General features: G+C 38.2%; 1 protein-coding gene across 2 annotated transcripts in view; it reads left to right on the plus strand.

The window, feature by feature from the left end:
* The window catches only part of UBE3D (ubiquitin protein ligase E3D), a 78,137-nt gene extending 60,744 nt beyond the window's left edge, over positions 1-17,393 (plus strand). For both annotated transcript variants that reach the window (XM_014877826.2, XM_088162119.1), the window contains one exon: positions 16,446-17,393. In XM_014877826.2, coding sequence (XP_014733312.2) covers positions 16,446-16,466 — 21 coding nt within the window. In that variant the 3' untranslated portion in view covers positions 16,467-17,393. The remainder of the gene's footprint in view (positions 1-16,445) is intronic.
* Positions 17,394-17,594: the final 201 nt, after the last annotated feature.

Raw genomic sequence — 17,594 nt, forward strand, 5'->3', positions numbered from 1 at the left:
TCCCTTCTTAGCCTGTTTCCTCACTTCATTAAGTCCATATCTTTCTTGCACTGGGGAGCCCAGGCCTGCACCCAGCAGTCCAGATGTGGCCTTACCAGTGCTGAATTGGGGTGAAGGATGACCTCCCTCAACTTGCTAGCAACACTTTTCCTGATGCAGATGTATGTTACCTGGTCCTCCTTCATGGAGGGTAAGTCTTCTTCTTACCGACTTCCCTACTGGTCTCAGGGGCCTGGGATTCTTGCAGGTTGATTATCAGTATAAAGAAGAAGGCAAAAAGGGCATTGAGTACCTCAGCCTTTCAGTGTCTTTTGTCAGCAGGGCCTCGGTCAATGTGCAGGCTAATGCTGTGTTACTCACTGCTTGTGTGTCTCAGAATCTGGAAGGAGCTCACTCGGTTCTCACACCCTGCTGAAGTAGTTTGCTGTCCATGGTGATGGCTGTTGTTGCAGTCAGTTTAGCTGGAGTGAGTAGGGACCCAAAGAAGCCATTCAATTTCTGAGGTGCAGGGTTGACTGCACCTGTTAGATCTTGCACTAGATCTCTTCAGTGATAGGTCAGGAGTGCAAATATTGGTTGGACAGTAGTCTCTAAATAATCACATTATGCCAGTCCAATGAGACAACCAGTCCCTAAGTATCCCATACATGTGTGTAGTTAATGTCTTTGTCTGACACCAATTTTTTAACATCTATTTCATTTTGAAATGGGTCTCATTTCAGCCAGTTACCCAGGGAGCTGTCAAAGCCCATGTGTAAGCTGTGCTTTGCAGTGATAAATGAGTACAACTTGTATCATAATCTGTTTATTTTTTTGCGTGGATCCCTTTTCAGAATGTGATGGGTGGCCTACTTTTGTGGGGATGAAATATTATTTTCCTGTTCTTTTGTGACATAATGGGTCTTGTAAACAGTTGCATAGTTTTTTGGAGTAGGTGGCATTATTTGGATGGATATTAGTTATTTTGGGGATGCTGATGCATCACCTCTGTATGATCTGTATTTGTCTCTTAAATCTTATCTCTTGCTATCTATAGTTGGTCATGAGGGGGATCATTTTCCTAAGTTAAATAGACCAGTGTAACACACAGTGTTTCTGGAGTGTGTTCAGGTGAGAACTGGTTCATGTCACCTACTTCCATGTTCACAACCCCCAGATTTTTTCACGGTTCTGCAGTGGGCATATGCTAATGCTGCTACCTACACTCCTATTTGGGAGCAAGCTTGCAAATCTCTGCCCTGAAAGCTAGTAAGTTCCTTTATCTTTTTTTCCAGGCCTGTTGAGCAAACTTGTTCTTTTCTTTCTGCTTTAAGAGTTTTTTGTGTCTTTCTCCTGCTGATTGATATATTTCCTCTCTTCTATCCATTGCAGTTTTTTTAAAACCAGATATAAGCTCTTCAGCAGATTCTGTGATGACTGTTACATCAGTTATCTGAAACTGAGAAGAGGAAGAGCTTGTGCAGATTTTTTTCTGGTTGTCTATTTTGCTTACCTAAAAATGTCTCCATCCCATCTTTTTTTTCTTTTGTCTTCTCTTCTCCCCACCTGCTGGCTCCTGAAAATTGGAAATATGAGAGGCCTTGTCTGAGCATTGGATTAAGAGCCAGGAAATCCTTACTCTTTCCATGACTCATTGTGTGTGTCCTTGGGCAATCTGTTATTATTACAGATAAAAGCTGTGCATAGCACTTGGCTGAAAAATTAAAAGCATGGTGCACAATCCAAGGAGATTATTTCAAATTTAAATCAAAGCATTGCAAATGTGGACAGAAAAGAGAGTCTGCAGAAGGTCAGTATGGGGGAAACTGTTTGTGAGCTCCATAAAATGGTCATGAAGGGAGATAGGTAATACTCACAGAGATTTTTGTCTTGTTGAACCCCTTTGGTTCTGCCACAGTGCAAGCATATGTTGTGGTAGTAGATGCATACACATCCCCCAGTTTCAGAGCTGATATGTTCTTACTAGAAATGAAATGAGTAAATAAGAGTGATGGAAGAGGAGAGGGTACACTGCATTCCGCTTAAATTCAGTTCTCTGAAGGTTTTCTTGGGAGATTAATTTGGTGGTCATATTTAAATTTTGTGTAAATGCCTAAGGTTTTCCTGTTTGCTTAATTTTTGTTACATTTCACATCTTTAAGGATGTGAACTCCTCCTCACAATTTAGAGGAAGTAACAGATCTTTGAAGAGGGCAGAGGTCTGGGGCTTCTAGGCAGGGTCACCTTGACATCAGAGAATGACAAATTGAATAATTTTATCTATATATTCCATGATAAATCAGACATGAAAATTACTTCAAGGAGTAATGGAATATGATATGATATGATATATGATATGATATGATATAGAAAGCTGCCTTCTGTACTTGTTATGTGACTTCTCTGTATAAAGTTGAATATGGTGAAAAGTTGCCTATAGAACATGCTGCTTTCAGAGTGTACTTGCAGACATTTTAATACCATGTCTATTCAGTGTTCATTCACATGACATTGCCTATACCTTTATTTTGACTATTTTAATGATCTGTACACCAGCTCCCATTGCTGTGATATTGAGGGTGGGAGTTTTCTATTCAGCAGCAACCTAGCCAATCTAAGGTAGCCCTTCCATCTCCCCCAGCCTCTTGTTCATGTAACCTTGTCTTTTCCTTCTGCCTCTTTGGCATTATCCAGTGACTATGCAGGTGTGTCTCGCAGTGGGGAGGATTGGTTATTCCTTAACCTTCCACCAAGGAAATGCATGCTTCTCTGGTGAAATATATTAGTGAAGGCTGCTGGGGTCCTTGTATAATCTTTGATATTTCATTTGGTGGGGGAAAAAGGCTGTTCTCGGAATGAGTGTTTGGCTTTGAATTATTAAATGCCCATGTTTGGGGTTTATTCCTGTTTTTGAATAGTCATGGTTAATTGATAAGAACTGTATCAGGGTTTTGAGATTCAGAATCTTCCAATGATGCTACAGTGTGCAAAAGGTCATTGTTGCAAAAGGTCAGTCGTGCCCCTGCAGTGGAAGTTGGTGACCTGATACCAATGAGTGGGGTCAGCCTGACCTCTGCTTTAGAGTGTTAACTTGCATTTCCTACTGCTGCGGCACTTCTGACATGCTGGGATAGAAATGTGATGAAGAGAGTGGTTCAAAAAGGGTTTCACTCTGGATTCTATGCTATCAGATGTTTGTCCTAGCTTTTGTGATGTTTTTCCTTCACAGACTTGCAGTAATTGGTCTGGTTTATACCTGGGACCGTTTGGAATTCTTGTATTTCATTAAATTTAGTCCTGTTATTGCAGATAATATTATGGGTCATCAATGGATCAAGCTCTGCCTTAAGATTCCCCTGGTTCCTTGTACAGTCCTTCCTTTTGGAAGGCAAATTAACTTTCAATTGCTATTAATTGATGCATTCATCAAAATTTTCCAAATCTGTACTGATAGAGAGTAAGTACTTAAAATTATCTGGTGCCTGTCAGAGGCAGGAATCCATAAGCTATTTATGATTCTAGATTTGACTCCCATAAGCACTTCACCACATGAATAATTGCCTCCCTTGGACAATAGAGGTGTTCCAAAGTGTGTACAGAATCAAAGATCTGGGGCAAAGTTCAACTTCTGAATAACCATGTTATTGTTGAGGAAATCATTAGAATCAAAAGGACGAGGGAATGTGTCTCAGGTCAAAAAAATTTTTTTCAGTATTTTTTTCAAAGAAAATTCTCTGTCATCACTTGTTTTAAAATCTTTCTTACTCACTTGCTAATTTAATAGTCTTCTCTCTCATGGGTGAATACTGACAAGAAATACTTAGAAAGGATGCAATTTAAATGTACTAAAGTCAAAGTTAATTGCATTAAACCTTCTTAAAATGCAAGAATCATATAATACCAGGAAAATAAACATCAGCATGCAGAAATTACATTACTACATTTCTTTTCTCAGTTGTTCTACAGGCCTGCTTTTTCATAATGAAAGACATAAGGGACTCAATATAATCTAGACAACCATTTTAATTTCTTATGATGTTCTCAGTCAAACTTTTGACTTTTGTGGTTCAATCATGCTGAGAGTTCCCAGAGCTAAGGACTCATGCTGCCCACACTATCTTCATAGTAAAATTTTATTTATTTTGTACATCACATCCTACTCTTACGTGAATGTGGCAATAAACAAAGTAATAATGAATCTCATACGTATTTCAATACCTACTACCCCACAGATACTTGCTTTTAAAAATCTTCACTTTATTTACTTTTACTTTTGTATAACATTAATAGTAAATCTTGATGAAAAGAGGTTTAACTTACAGTATTAATGTTTGAGCACAGTCTTCTTTCAAAAAAAGCTACATGAAAGCTTTTATCTTCAATTATCTTATTGCTAAAGGAAAAATATTCTAAAAATGGTAAATACTGTCTTTTCTTATGAAGCTTCAAGGTAACTGTTCTTTTTACCAAGAAAACATCTGTTTTCATGAGTTTGAACCTCAGAATGGATGGTTTCAGCTTTTGTTCTGATTGCAGCTGGCAAAAGAATGTGCTCAATCCCTAGAAATAAAATAAGTTTGACCTAGTAATGGCTATAGGGATCTTAGAGACCAGAAATCCACACTGTAAAAATACCTGCTATAATTTAAGAGCTCAAATCTCACTGAGAGTGGCCTTAAAATCCTACACCCTTTAGATGCTTTGAAAATGTTTTATTACCCAACCAGTATTAAGCAGTGTTTACTGAATGCTTGGCCATTTAATAGGCATCATGAGATTGTACAGGAGCGGGATGACCTGGAACCAAAAGACAGCCCTGCTCAGACTCTGTACCCCTGGGAATGAATCACAGTGGGAAATGACATTTTCCTAAATATCCCTTAGTTATTGTGGTTTTATGGTTTCTTCTGTGTGTCTCTCTACTTCACAGGATACAAATTAATGCATTATATTTTTTTTTTCCTTCATCTTCTTGGTTTGTGCTTTTATTGCAGCCATATCATCATCTAAACACCTGTTCCTGTTTTAACTCAGTCTTAATCTCTTGCCAAAAGCTGAACTCTGGTAGGAATGCGGTAGTCCCAATAAGGTGTTAAAAATAAAATAGTAGTTGATACTTAAATACCCATTTATATACACAAACAAATTAATCCTCATACCTCATGCAGGGAGGTATTTATTCTCATTCCAGTTTTAACTGCCAGGAAGCAAAGAGAGAATTTAAACAGCTAATTTTTCAAACTTGCTTTTTTCCCATAAAGTTTTCAAAAGATAACCTAATGAAGACATGTTCAACCTATCTAGTTTCCAAGTGTTATATAACCATGCCACGTTCTCCTTTAATCTCCAAACTGTTTTCTTTAGAGTTATGATAGATTTGACTGTTCAGATTGCATGTAAAAATAAAGATTGTGTGTAAATGTGAGCATATAACTAAATACCTCTCAATAAAAGATATAAGTTATTTCTGTTCTCTAATGCATCCATTCTGTGTCTGCCCCCTCCTCACATCTTACTGGTATTTCAGATCATATGTCAAGTAGCACTTGGGTTTGGTATGCTGAGGAATGGGTGTGCACACAGGAGATGGCCACATCTGACACTGTGGCAGCATTGATTATGTGACAAGATAGCCCAGAATTTTCAGCATGACATCACAGTGTACTCTGCTCCTGTAGCATTTGCTAAGGGAGACTCTTAGAAACCCAGTTTACACCTATGTACTGGTTTCTGTAACATAATGAACTATAAACATTGCAGGATTTGAAGAGGGTAGACCACTTCTTGGCTTTCAGGGTTTAGTGGCTTTTCTTTTTAGATAAAAAATGTAACAGTTTAGAGACAAAAGCAAAATTAAACTGCAGTTATACTCTCCAGACCATTAGCAAGTAGAGTATTAACCAAAGTGGTTGGCTTGTTTCCTTGTGGCCTCTTTGTTTGTAAAGCACCTTACCACAGTAGTTTTTAATAAATCTCTTCCCAACAGTCTGTTTCAAGGCAGAGCATGTGACCTCTGGTGCTGGTCTTCCATTTCCCATCTGAGTTTTACCTGTCTATTGGGTTTTCTAAGGCATTTCATTATAAGACATGAGAAGGTTGTCTTATGATTGGCCTCCAACAGACTCTGAACAGGCGCCTGAATTTGGACAAAGAGAGACTGATTTTCATTAAATTAAAATTCAAAGGTGCATTGACCTACAACATTAATTTCTAATGTCTCTGGCATCTTGCCAGTGGTGAATCCTGGAGATAACTGTATTGCTATTACACTGAGAGTTAAAGAGAGTGTGAGGGAAACTCAATTTCTTTGGTTGATGCCTGTGTGAGAGCCTTGTTAATGCACCCCGATTACATATCTTTTTTTTAGTGCAAATGCTTGCCTACACTTCTTTTTGTAGCAAGATATACTGCTTTCTTCTCCTTTATTGTTAGGTTTCCTGCTCAGTTCCTCTTTAGCTTTCCACCATGTTTCTTCTAAACCTGAAATAATTTTAGCCTGCTGTTTTTACTTCTATAAAGGGCAAGGGAGTTGAGAGGAGAAAAAAGACAAGAAACATAAGCAAGGAAAGGCATCTCCAGCCAGGCCCTGAAGGGGATTCTGGATTCTATATTTTACCTGCTGCTGCAGCTGGGAAACAAATAATTATTTTTGTAGTAATCTTGCTTTTCCTGGAGAAACTGTGAGCAAGACTTTATCTCCTACTGCAGTATATCTGACATAGTACAGGCTGGAGGTAAATCTTGATGAAAGATGTATTGTGTGGGTTTAAAGGAAGGATTGATTAGAGTGAGAAAAAAATTGTTCAGAGTAGTGGTTAAAAATAGGAGAAAGACGATTTGAGTTACTGTGGGGAATGATTCAATAACAGGGAATAATAGAGAAAATGTTAGTTTATGGTGAAGGGATCATTTGAGCTGGAAAACTAAGCTGGTAATAGAAGACTGTATTATTCATTTTTCTGGTTTGGATGATGCAGCACTTGAAAGTCACCGTTCTGTTTTAGAGTGTGCTGCAGTATTTCATGGCTAAAAGGAGAGGAAAGGACACAGTTGCCAGCTTAAAATCCAACTGTATTACTGCGTAGTAAAGACCTAAAACCAGTTCTTCTCTTTCACTTATGTTAGCACTTCCCTCTTTTTAAGACATAATAGGATTGAAATAGAATAAGAGGGTATTTTGGTGAGATAGGATGCTTCATAAATTTTGTTGCAGAGAGTATCACCTAAGAGCATCTAATTGGGAGCAACAGCCATTCAAATGACCAGAACATCACACATCTGGGTAAGCCAACATCTAATCAAAGACATAAGTGCATAGTGTGCTGTGAAACACATGCACCATACTTTATCAGCTTAATTTTGAGAGAGGATATTCACTGTTAAAGAGAGATTATGTGGCCACTTAGCTGACCCTATTTATTCTCTCTGGAATTAGGTACAATTCACTTGTATCATAGTCAACAAAATAAATCCATATATTTCTCTGTTTAGATCTTTGTTTTATAAGACAGCAGACTATTCATAGTGCCTTGTTCAGGGTTTTTTCCATCCTCATTTTCAGTGGTGAAGCACTATAAAAGATGCAGCTGCTGAATGCCACAGCAGCACCAGTGTGTCAGTTCTTTCCCTTTCTGGAGTAGATACACCAGTATATTATTGATTCTGGTCACTTGAAACAGATTCCCAAGACTCTGTGGCACGAGAGCTGCAAAAACAGAGCAAAGGCTTAGAGTGACATGGCTTTCAGGGAGTCGCACATGTCCCGCCATGACAGCAGACTGAGAGTGTGGAATGGCCCCCTGGAGTGCAGGGTTCAGAAAGGCTGGCAGACCTGCCCTCCTCCAATTCGGCCTCATGACACACTATTCACACCATTCAGCAAGACTAAGAAGTTTTTAGAAGCTGCATCATATGTTTCAGATTGGGCTGCCAGGCATTAATTTCTTCACGTCTCTAGCTTTAGGATACAGCTAGAGTGCACTTAATTGACACGGCAGCTTGCAGTGCCTCATTTTTTTTAGGTTAACCTGTGTTTCGCAACTGCCCATGCATATCTGTATTTAAACAAATGTTCTTCTGCAGCAGTTTAAAACTACCTGATGCAGAAACATGTGCTGCTCTGACTGCATGATTAGTTTTAAGTTTGGAGTGTGGTGATTACTACAGTAAAAACCAAACTTCATCTGGTGTTCACTAAGAAAGTCCTAAAATTCCATGGGGTTTTTAGCTCAGTTTGCTTTGTATCAGTAAATGCAATGCAACATTAGTACCCAGTTACACCCTCCATTACGGTTTACATTCAAGAAAGTGTACGTAAGACTAGCAAAGGTAAATAATACTGCTGTTTCTGTGCCTATCTTAATGATGGGTACCACAAGAAGGAACGTCTGCCGTGGAAATAAAAATAGTACAGGCTAATGAGGAAGGTTTGGCAGAAAACAAAATAAAGTCGTGAAGTTTTGGGGCTTCTAGATGTAAAGAAACAAAAAGATTAATAGCCATCTCATCCTGAAAGAAAGCAAACCCAAAAAAACTTTTCCTTTTTTCACATGAAGAACTACTTGATCTAAAATTTTAAACTTCATCTCAACTAAAAACATGCAGAGATTTATCTTCTACTGTTTTTGCAGCTGCCAGTGGTTTTCTTTCTAAAGCTTCTGCAAGTTTTATCATGCAACTGTTAACAATAGCAAAGTGATAGTTTGCAGTACGCATGCACAGCCCAGTACTTTGGAGGAATCTCTTTTTCTCATTTATATCTGTCACATTTCAAATCTAGCTTTATTATTATAAGAAATTAATACTTTAGGAAGGATTCAGTTGAAAGAATGCATGCTGATTTATAGATGGATTTGTTTCTTAAATCCTGGAGGTACATTATCAGATTGAGAAATCATATTTAAAGAAGGAAACCCTTGCTTTGGTTGAAATTAATTCCACTAGAAATTGAATGAAAGGAATCTAATTCTCTTTCTGCTTGGTTGTTTTGGTTGTATTTCACATTTTCTCCAGCTTGGACAGAAGAAGTGATTTATCAGAGTGGTGTTCTAACCAGTTTATTCCTGCTTGGAAGACTGGAAAGCCCTCTGATGTGCCTTTCACGTTGTACAGCAGGGGACTTACCTTTCCCCAGCCTTCTCCTAGGAGTTCTGGGGAATTTCACTCTTCAGCTCCTAGGCCTGCTGAAGCCAGGTTCTTCCCAGCTTTTATTGCAACCTCTGTTCCTCTGCTCCTGTGGTAGCATAGCACTGATCAAAACTGTGTTTCCCATAAGATCTTAATGCTGTTTGAAGCACATACTCATTGAGATGTGGAATTCCCTGCAGATGTATCTGCTAAAGAATGGCCTCGACATTCTGTGCAGTGAGTGAGGTAAGAGTTCTTCACAGAACCCATACCCAAATCTGAGCCCTGTAGGGATTAGTGGATCAGACTGCAAAACCACCATTCCACATACCTTTGTTCTTCAACCCAATTTGCAGGGTTTCAGTTTGTCAGGATAGCATGGTTTCGCAATCTGTGCTTCTGTTAGCTTCATTATTGCCTTGATGACATGGTCCTGTGCAGCACAGTGCTGCTGTGTTTGGCTGAGAGAGTATTCTGGATGTATTTTAGTTTCTGTCTCCTTTGGAACTTGAGCATGATAGTGATAGTCATGAACGCTTTTAGATTGACTCTATAAATTTTTGTTATTTCATTAAATATTTTAAACTTGGCTTGTACAACTGTATCTGTTCTGTCAATCTGTAGTATTGTAGTATTGTTTTAGTGACCTTTTCAAGGGACTCATATTCCTCTAGAGACATTTTTGTCCAAAAATTTTTGTTTCTATAGTAAAATATTCAAGATATAACAACCTAGTGGTATGAAGTTATGGTGCTATGAGCACAGGCTGATGTTTCCTTGGTTTTCTTAGACTAAAAATGCAAAGGAAGGGTAATTAGACAAAACACTTTTTCATGTTCTGGTGCATACTCAAAACCAGACTTCTCACTGCATGGCATTGAAAGCATGTTGGGCAACTTTCCCTGTGTGAGAGAGCATGAGACAATTATTGTTGACATGCTGTGTTAAGTGGTGGCCATTGATGGGCTGTGGAGGGGATATCAGAGCAGCCAAGTCTACTTACATGACCTCCATGCCATAGGAGAAACAGGCACTGAGTGACCCAAGGTTCAACTATTATCACAGGAGCCTGGAGGACAGAAGAAAAAGAATTAACCATCAGTGTAACAGAGGTTACACCTTTGCTTCTGGAATGTAGCCATTGAGTTTGCAGGCTACTGAGAGGCCCTATGGGGCAATATATATATTTGTCAAGGTATATTTATGTATATATACACCTACCTTGACCTATACTGTCAAGCTAGGCTCATCTCAATGATTCAGGAGTTCGATCATCTCTGAGGTCTTTTCCAACCATAATGATTCTGTCTCTGACTCCTCTCATTCTTCTAGTAGTGAACGTGCTGTTTTACTCTCCAATTTCCTCTAAAAATGCCTTTGTTTTCCCCAAAAGCCACTCCAGAGATCTAGGGGTAATATGCAACAGCTTGGTAACATTCAAGTCTGGAAAAGACAGCTGCTTTTGTATGGGTCTCTGGATTCAGTGGGAGCAAGTGTAAATATAGCAGTTAATGTTCTCTCACGTCTCTGCTCATCTAGTGCCATCTGCTTGGTGTCCATTCATTCACACTGGTGCCAAAATATATTTCTGGAACAGGGTATTTGTGCATCAACAGACTTGATCCCAGATTGTTAGGTGAGAAAAATATATAAACTGTATGGTATGGGTAGGCAGGTGAACTCTTAAGACTTAATGTGGCTATTTTTAATCAGCTGTTGCCAGTAGTTGCTAATCCACAGGGTAATGGTAACAGTTACAGGTTGTCACAGCTTCTGGTGGCGGTGCAGGAATGGAAGGAGCATGTTCCCCCTCTGGGAAAGGCCTTATTCCTTTGACTGCTCTGTCCCTTTTCAGCACCTATGGCAACACCAAACTTCTTGCAGAGTCTATCAGAAATCAAATATTTATAGAGCTGGGACCTAGACATAGTGCAAATGCTTTAATCCTCCCACTCATTGATCTGTCTTTATTTTGCAGGAGTGAGAAATGTGTCAGGCAGGGTTATGGCCTTCTCTGTCTGTTTATTCACATTGTCCCTGCAGTGGTGTTAGTGCATTATTAAGTATGGGGATAAGGGATATGTAGGTTCAGTTATATTCACACAAACATGTTTATATCACTTTCTCTGATTCTTTTTCCAAGGTAGAAGTGTATTCTATGTACAGGGCATCTTGACTGCAATATAATTGCAACCATACAAGCAGTTGTACTAGCTGTAGTTATTAAGGCTTAATCCATAACACTTAGCACTAGCCATAACATTTGTAGCAATACAAATCTGGATGTGAATTAGACTGGTCTGAGGCTCTGAGTATATGTTATCTTTTAAATCCAGCTGTACTTGTGGAAAAAAACACTATTCTCAGCTTTTCACTCTTATTTCCACCAGTGATTTGTCTCTCCCCTGTGATCTGCCAGCAGAATTGTTTGTGCGAGCCCTCCCTTTCTTGTTTCTAGCATAAACCCATCCTTTTAGTCAGTCTGGTTTCACCAGACACTAGGAGAAACTCTGAAGTGGTCTTTTGTGGGGAGAGAGGAATGGTAACCTGCAGCTGAGAGACACCATGAGCCTGTGAGATCAGTATCATCCAGCACAGCTGGATCTAGGGGCAGAGGTCTGGCCACAGCTGTCCTTGTCTTTTTGGGAAGGTTATTCTCTTTCAGTGCACATGGATGGCATGGCATTGCTTGATTACCTGTCAGCCTTGAGTGGAAATAAATACAGCATTTGATGTTGATTGTAGGCTGCAGCCTTGCTGGTGTGGTAATCAACGTTTCCTCTGCAGTCGTTTCATCACGCCTGATTTCACACTAGCACATGTGCAGGATTAAAGCGTGGGTATCTGTCTATGTACAGACTGTTGCAGTAGATATGATTTCAGATAGCCATGTAAGTTGTGTTCTTCTAAAACACAATGTAGCATTGTGAACTGTGTGGGGTAGTATTTAAAAATTGGTCTAGTGTTCAAAGAAGACAACAGTAAAGTGTCTTTTATACGTTTAAGCTTCAGGTTTGAGCTGGGTGGTGTTTTATTCTTTGTTGTGCAGTGGAAAAAAACACAGCAGTCATATTTTAGGAAGCATTCAGAGATTTAATTTCTTCTGCTGAACCTGAAGCATACATAACTACTTTCAACCCACTATTTTCCTTTATAATTATGGAGGAGTAAACAGAAGTACAATTCCCTCTCTAGAACTGAAGAGAAATTCTGTGTCTTTTACATACTTTTGTTTAGCTCTTGGGTGAGACATGGGTATTGAAAATCCTTAATTGTCAGCTTTGAGAGATGTACATAGGGATTTTTATGCACCATTCACTTGGACTCCTTAAAAGAGAAGAACATAAGAACAGTTTCAAAGCTTTTGCTACAATATGGGAATGCAACTTTTGACATACTATTTCCTAGTTTGTGGAAGTAAGGATCTGGCTACTGTTATGGTTCTTGCAACTGATTGAATTGCTTTTTCCTTGCTTACCTATTTTGCAAATTGCATTTCTTTGAAATATGTTGTTTAGCTGCTTCTATCATGCTCCTGCTTCTCTTACAGCAGTCATCCACTCTGCCAGCTCACCTAGTGTTAGCACTTGGTAAAAGAGATTTGTTTTCACCAGCTTCAGCCGTCTGGAACCACCTTCTTTTATCTCTAAATTTGTTAGGTCTCCATAGTTTTAAAAATATTTTCAGAAGTTGCAGCTGGTTTTTTTCACCTTTCACTTGGTGTTGGGAAATATTTCACTTGACCAGGTTGCCCAGGGCAAGTGGGATTTGAACTAGATAATCTTTATGGTCTCTTCCACCCCAAACCATTCTGATTTTCCTGAGAAAGCCAAGAGAGCACATCTTCTAAAATTGAATATCACTACCTGGATTTCTTAACTTGTCCTGACTACAAGAGATTTTAACAAAGTTGATGCTGCTTTATTGTTTACTGAAAGAGTGATTTTGTAAGATTTATCTATCGTTCATATGTCTGTGGTGCTCTGGTGCTCCCTCTGTATTGATATCTCTTAAAATGCTTGAAAATACAAAGTTTATGTTTGTTCATTATCCAGAGGTCTTCACAGGTTCTGGCTCTGTGGAAACTAATGGGATAGAGGGCTGAGATGCACTTGATACTCTGTGACAGCGTAAGATTAAATCTTCAAAAATAATTGAGAGGAAAGGAAAAAAACAATGTCTCCTGTCATAGAAGTATGGATGGTAGAGTACATAAATTGTTCTTAAGGGTGGATTAATACTGGCTATCCTGAACGCTTTAAGAAGGGGACAATGTGCTGAGGTAAGGTCAATAAAACTGATTAGAGAACTGATTTTTATTCTGAATTTAGTAATAAACCTTTGTAGATGAGATAACTATTTGGCACATTATTTTTCTTTCAAAATGCACTCATAGCAGTGAAATATTCGATGTGCAGACTTTGCTGAAAGCATTGCTGCTAAAGCTGGAAGAAGCTAGTAGTGATCTGTCTTGTAGAGAAAGTATCCTAATAGATGGAAAGCTGTGGGAGAACCACATAGTCTCATTTTCCCAACCTATAGTAATTCATTTATTATGTAGAAGATACTGTTTATTGCTGATTAGATATCCAACTGCATCTACAGTAACAGTATGGATAAGGTAAAACTTCTTATGTGGTTTCGTTTCAGTTGATTTTGTTCTGAAGTATTTTCATGGGTTGCAGGTGTTTTTTAAACAGCTTGATTTGCATCTTTTTTGCTGGTATGTCAGCTGTAGGAATGATCTAATGTGCTCTTTTCATTCACATTGGTAGTAAATATAAACACAGACAGTAATAAATTATTACTTTTGTTGCTTTTCAGTTTATTGGGCAGTAGGAAAGCCTAGTAGTCTAGGGAAGCATTATGGTGCAAATAACTCTCTCAAAGGAGAAGAAAAGTGTATTTCATGCATTATAAAATATAGCAAGCAGTCAAATTAAACAAATATATCCACTCTAATGGCACTTCAAAACTGTGTAGCAAAAGAGTCTGCAATCTCAAATAGAAAAATCTGCTTAAAATTTTGAGTCTTGTGTATTGAGACGGTTATTTCTTTTGATTTTTCTATTTTTTCCTTGCAATGCAAGGACAAATCTCCCACATGGTCAAAGTCAATGTGAATTTTGTCTTTGATTTGACTGGTGCCAGGGTTTCATCCCTAGTATGTATAACTTACGACTCTTCCACAGAGGTAAGATTTTACATTTACTCATAATTATGTATATGTCTCTATTCATCTGAGCAACTAAATCATGATAAAGGTAACAAGCATATTGATTTTGCTTTCAATTTTTGTCCTTGAGGGAGGGAATCTTTGGCATGGTGGATAAATTTCCCTACATGATGAGTAGTCTCTGGCTTTTACAATACTCCTTGGTTAAGCTAACAGAAATTATTTTGGTGTAGCAGCTTACTGCTGGAACATGCTGATGGAGCTGAAAAAAAAACACTCTATGGGAACTTGTCAGTATGATGAGATTTTCATGGGAAAGCAGGCCAACTTCCACCCTGGCCAGCCAGCTGCTTGCTGGCAAGGTTTGCAAACAGACGTTTCTGAAAATGTATGTTCTTTAAATCATAGAATCATAGAATTGTTTGGCCTGGGCTGGAAGGGACATTAGAGATCATCTTGTTCCAGCTTCCCACCACAGGCAGGGACAGCTCCCACTAGACCAGATTGCTCAAAGCTCCATCCAACCTGGCCTTGAACATTTCCAGTGATGAGGCATCCACGGCTTCTCTGGGCAACCTGTGCCAGTGCCTCACCATCCTTACAACAAAGAATTTCTTCCTTATGTTTAATATAGGACACGAAAATTTTTACTTCTGAATTTTAATTCCAGTTCAGAAGAAGAAAAGAATGATTTGGAAATGTGGGACTTTCGGGGATCTCAGTTTTGTTTTCTGTGCAAACCCTTCTATGCAATAACTGCAGTTTTCTACCCAGTTATTGCTGTTAGTCTTGGAGTAGCAAAAGAGTGTTCAGGAAGTGAGTTTGCATGATTTTCTTTCTATTCTTAACCAAGAATTGTTGTCATGTCCCATTTATACCTTGTAGATGTGTTATTTATACATGAATCCTTTGTGTTACTGATTCTCTGAGAACCATCTTAGATATGTTAAAAATTGCTTTTTTTTTTTTCCATCCTTTATAGCAGACATATAACTCTCTCTTAAACATGCTTTGGGCACAGGACCCAAAAGGAGTGTTTTAGCTCTTTTTTATCCTGTGTTCTGAATACTCAGTGATATTTTATGTTCGCATTCAGTTCCTTCTGGGTGATCATGCTTCAAGAGTTTCTTGGTCACATCGAGTAGAGTAGTGATTGAGGGTCAGCTCTGAAAATCCAAAGTTGTAATTGATGGTAATTTTATTCTTCACTTAAATGACTTGAAAACTCTTGCAGAGAACAAAGAGGAAGTATCTGTCTCAGAAGTTCTTTTCTTGTATGTTTTTCATTGGACAGGAGAAACAGGTTCTGTCCTTTCAGAAGACAATCGTGTAACTGGTAGTCATTTTTCTTTTTTTCTTTCTTCTTGTGTTTTTGTGAGGGCATCTGCACATCTGTTTTTCTGTCTTTGTGATCAGCAAAATATATGTGAAGCAATCTCCTTGGCAGATAAGAATCTGGACGTGTCATTTTCAGTCAGCTAACTTAACTTTCTGCATTAGTATCCTGCAGATCCTGAAGAAGGCTAAACAAAACCAAAACCATACAGGAGAAACTGCTGCTTGCATGTTACCAAGAAATAATGAGTTTGGGACAGCAGAAATCCTATAGGTCTCTTGTATTTGATAGATCACCTTCCCTCTAAATAGCTGTTAGACACTTTAGTGCACTAAAGAGAAGAGGTACATCATTTGCTATCTTCTGATCATATACAAGTATTTGTCTTCTCCCGTTGAGTAAGATTTTCGTTCCTGGTTATTTCAAATGTAAGGCATTTTTCTTTATGACTTTGGGCTTTTCATCGTGACTTTGGAATCAGAATTTGACTTACAGTGACAGCACTGTTCAAACAAGCTAATATTCAGACAAAATAGTGAATGTATCAAAGATTTAATCTAAGCTAGTTTTCAAAATACTATCAAATAGCCTTTTAAGTTAGATGAGATAAACATTCTTTGTTATCCTGGGGGAAAAAAGTTTCAGTTCTGCAACACAGGCAGTGCTTTAGCAAAAAAAAAAAGAAGGCCTCTGTTTTCTCATTGCATTAGTGTGTTATGAAGTAAAAAGATAATGATAATATATAATTTCTGTGGATACAAAGAAGTGTCTTTGTTTTACCTGCAATGTTGAAACTAATCACAGTATTGTTTTTGCTTCTTTTTATAGGTTGCCTTTTTGAAGATGTGAAGAACAAAGATAACTGTGTTGAAAACTATTGTTAGATTTATTTTCAGCAGAAATATGTACAGACAACTTCCAGTGGTGGGACTTCTAGAAGAAAATCCTCTGGCAATACAAAAGAAAATGGAGTGGGGGGTGGGTGGGTGTATTCTTCATATCTGAATGTGCTTCAAAACCAAAGACAGAGTTGACTTTTGTATCCAGTGCATTCTTGATGTCATTCTAAGAGTGACTTACCTATCACTCCTGTGACATCCAGCTGGGATGACTATTATGATGTCTTCACTGCCATAAGGAAATTCCCTGTGTATCTTGTACTACCTTTACCAGTGTTGGATAGCAATATATATATCCTTAGGAAAGTTCACAACTGGTAGCAAATATTTTAAAATGTCATGGATGCTAATGTGAGTTCTTTACTTCTGTGTTCTGGTGAAGTTAGAGGTCCAGCTTTAAAACATAAAATATGTTTTTTTGTATATCTTGTATATACATGTTTATCATGTATATTGTTTCTGCATTAGGGTTTGCCTCTCTGCTTGATAATGAAGACAGTTTCTGCATTCCTACACCATTTGTAGATTTTTAAAAAATGATAATGTTTTGGAGAAGGAAGATTTTATGGTTGTTTGGAATAATTATTATTTCAAGGAAAATTAACATGCCCTTTACTTATTAAATGATCCTACTGTAGGAAGTGATCCTACAAAGTGTTGGGCACCTTGGTTTTACACATCCAAAGACAAGGAGCTGAGGCCTCACAGCACCCACTCTGGGTATAATTTTTCTGTTATTATTTTAGTTTTCAGTATTGAAGGAAGAACAAAATTATTCTGACTTTTGTATTCAGAGCTTAAATTATCTAGCTCCAAGATATTTCGTCTATGCACAAATGTTGAGTCATTTTATGAATAAAATATTTTTTCTAAATTAGTTTACCATTTGTTCTGCCTAATTACTATGACAGTTTCAGCTTCCCAGAGTATGACTGAACAATTTGCAGAAGGAAATCATTCATACCACACCAAAATATTCCAGCTTTAAAATCTTTTTCAGCCTCTTTAAATGACCCCTGTTCTTATTTTGCATGTATGGAGCAACCTTCTTCATAACAGCCACTGTGGTGCTGTGGTT

This window comes from Sturnus vulgaris, chromosome 3, assembly GCF_052056855.1.
Source record: "Sturnus vulgaris isolate bStuVul1 chromosome 3, bStuVul1.hap1, whole genome shotgun sequence".
In the NCBI taxonomy this organism is placed as follows: Eukaryota; Metazoa; Chordata; class Aves; order Passeriformes; family Sturnidae; genus Sturnus; species Sturnus vulgaris.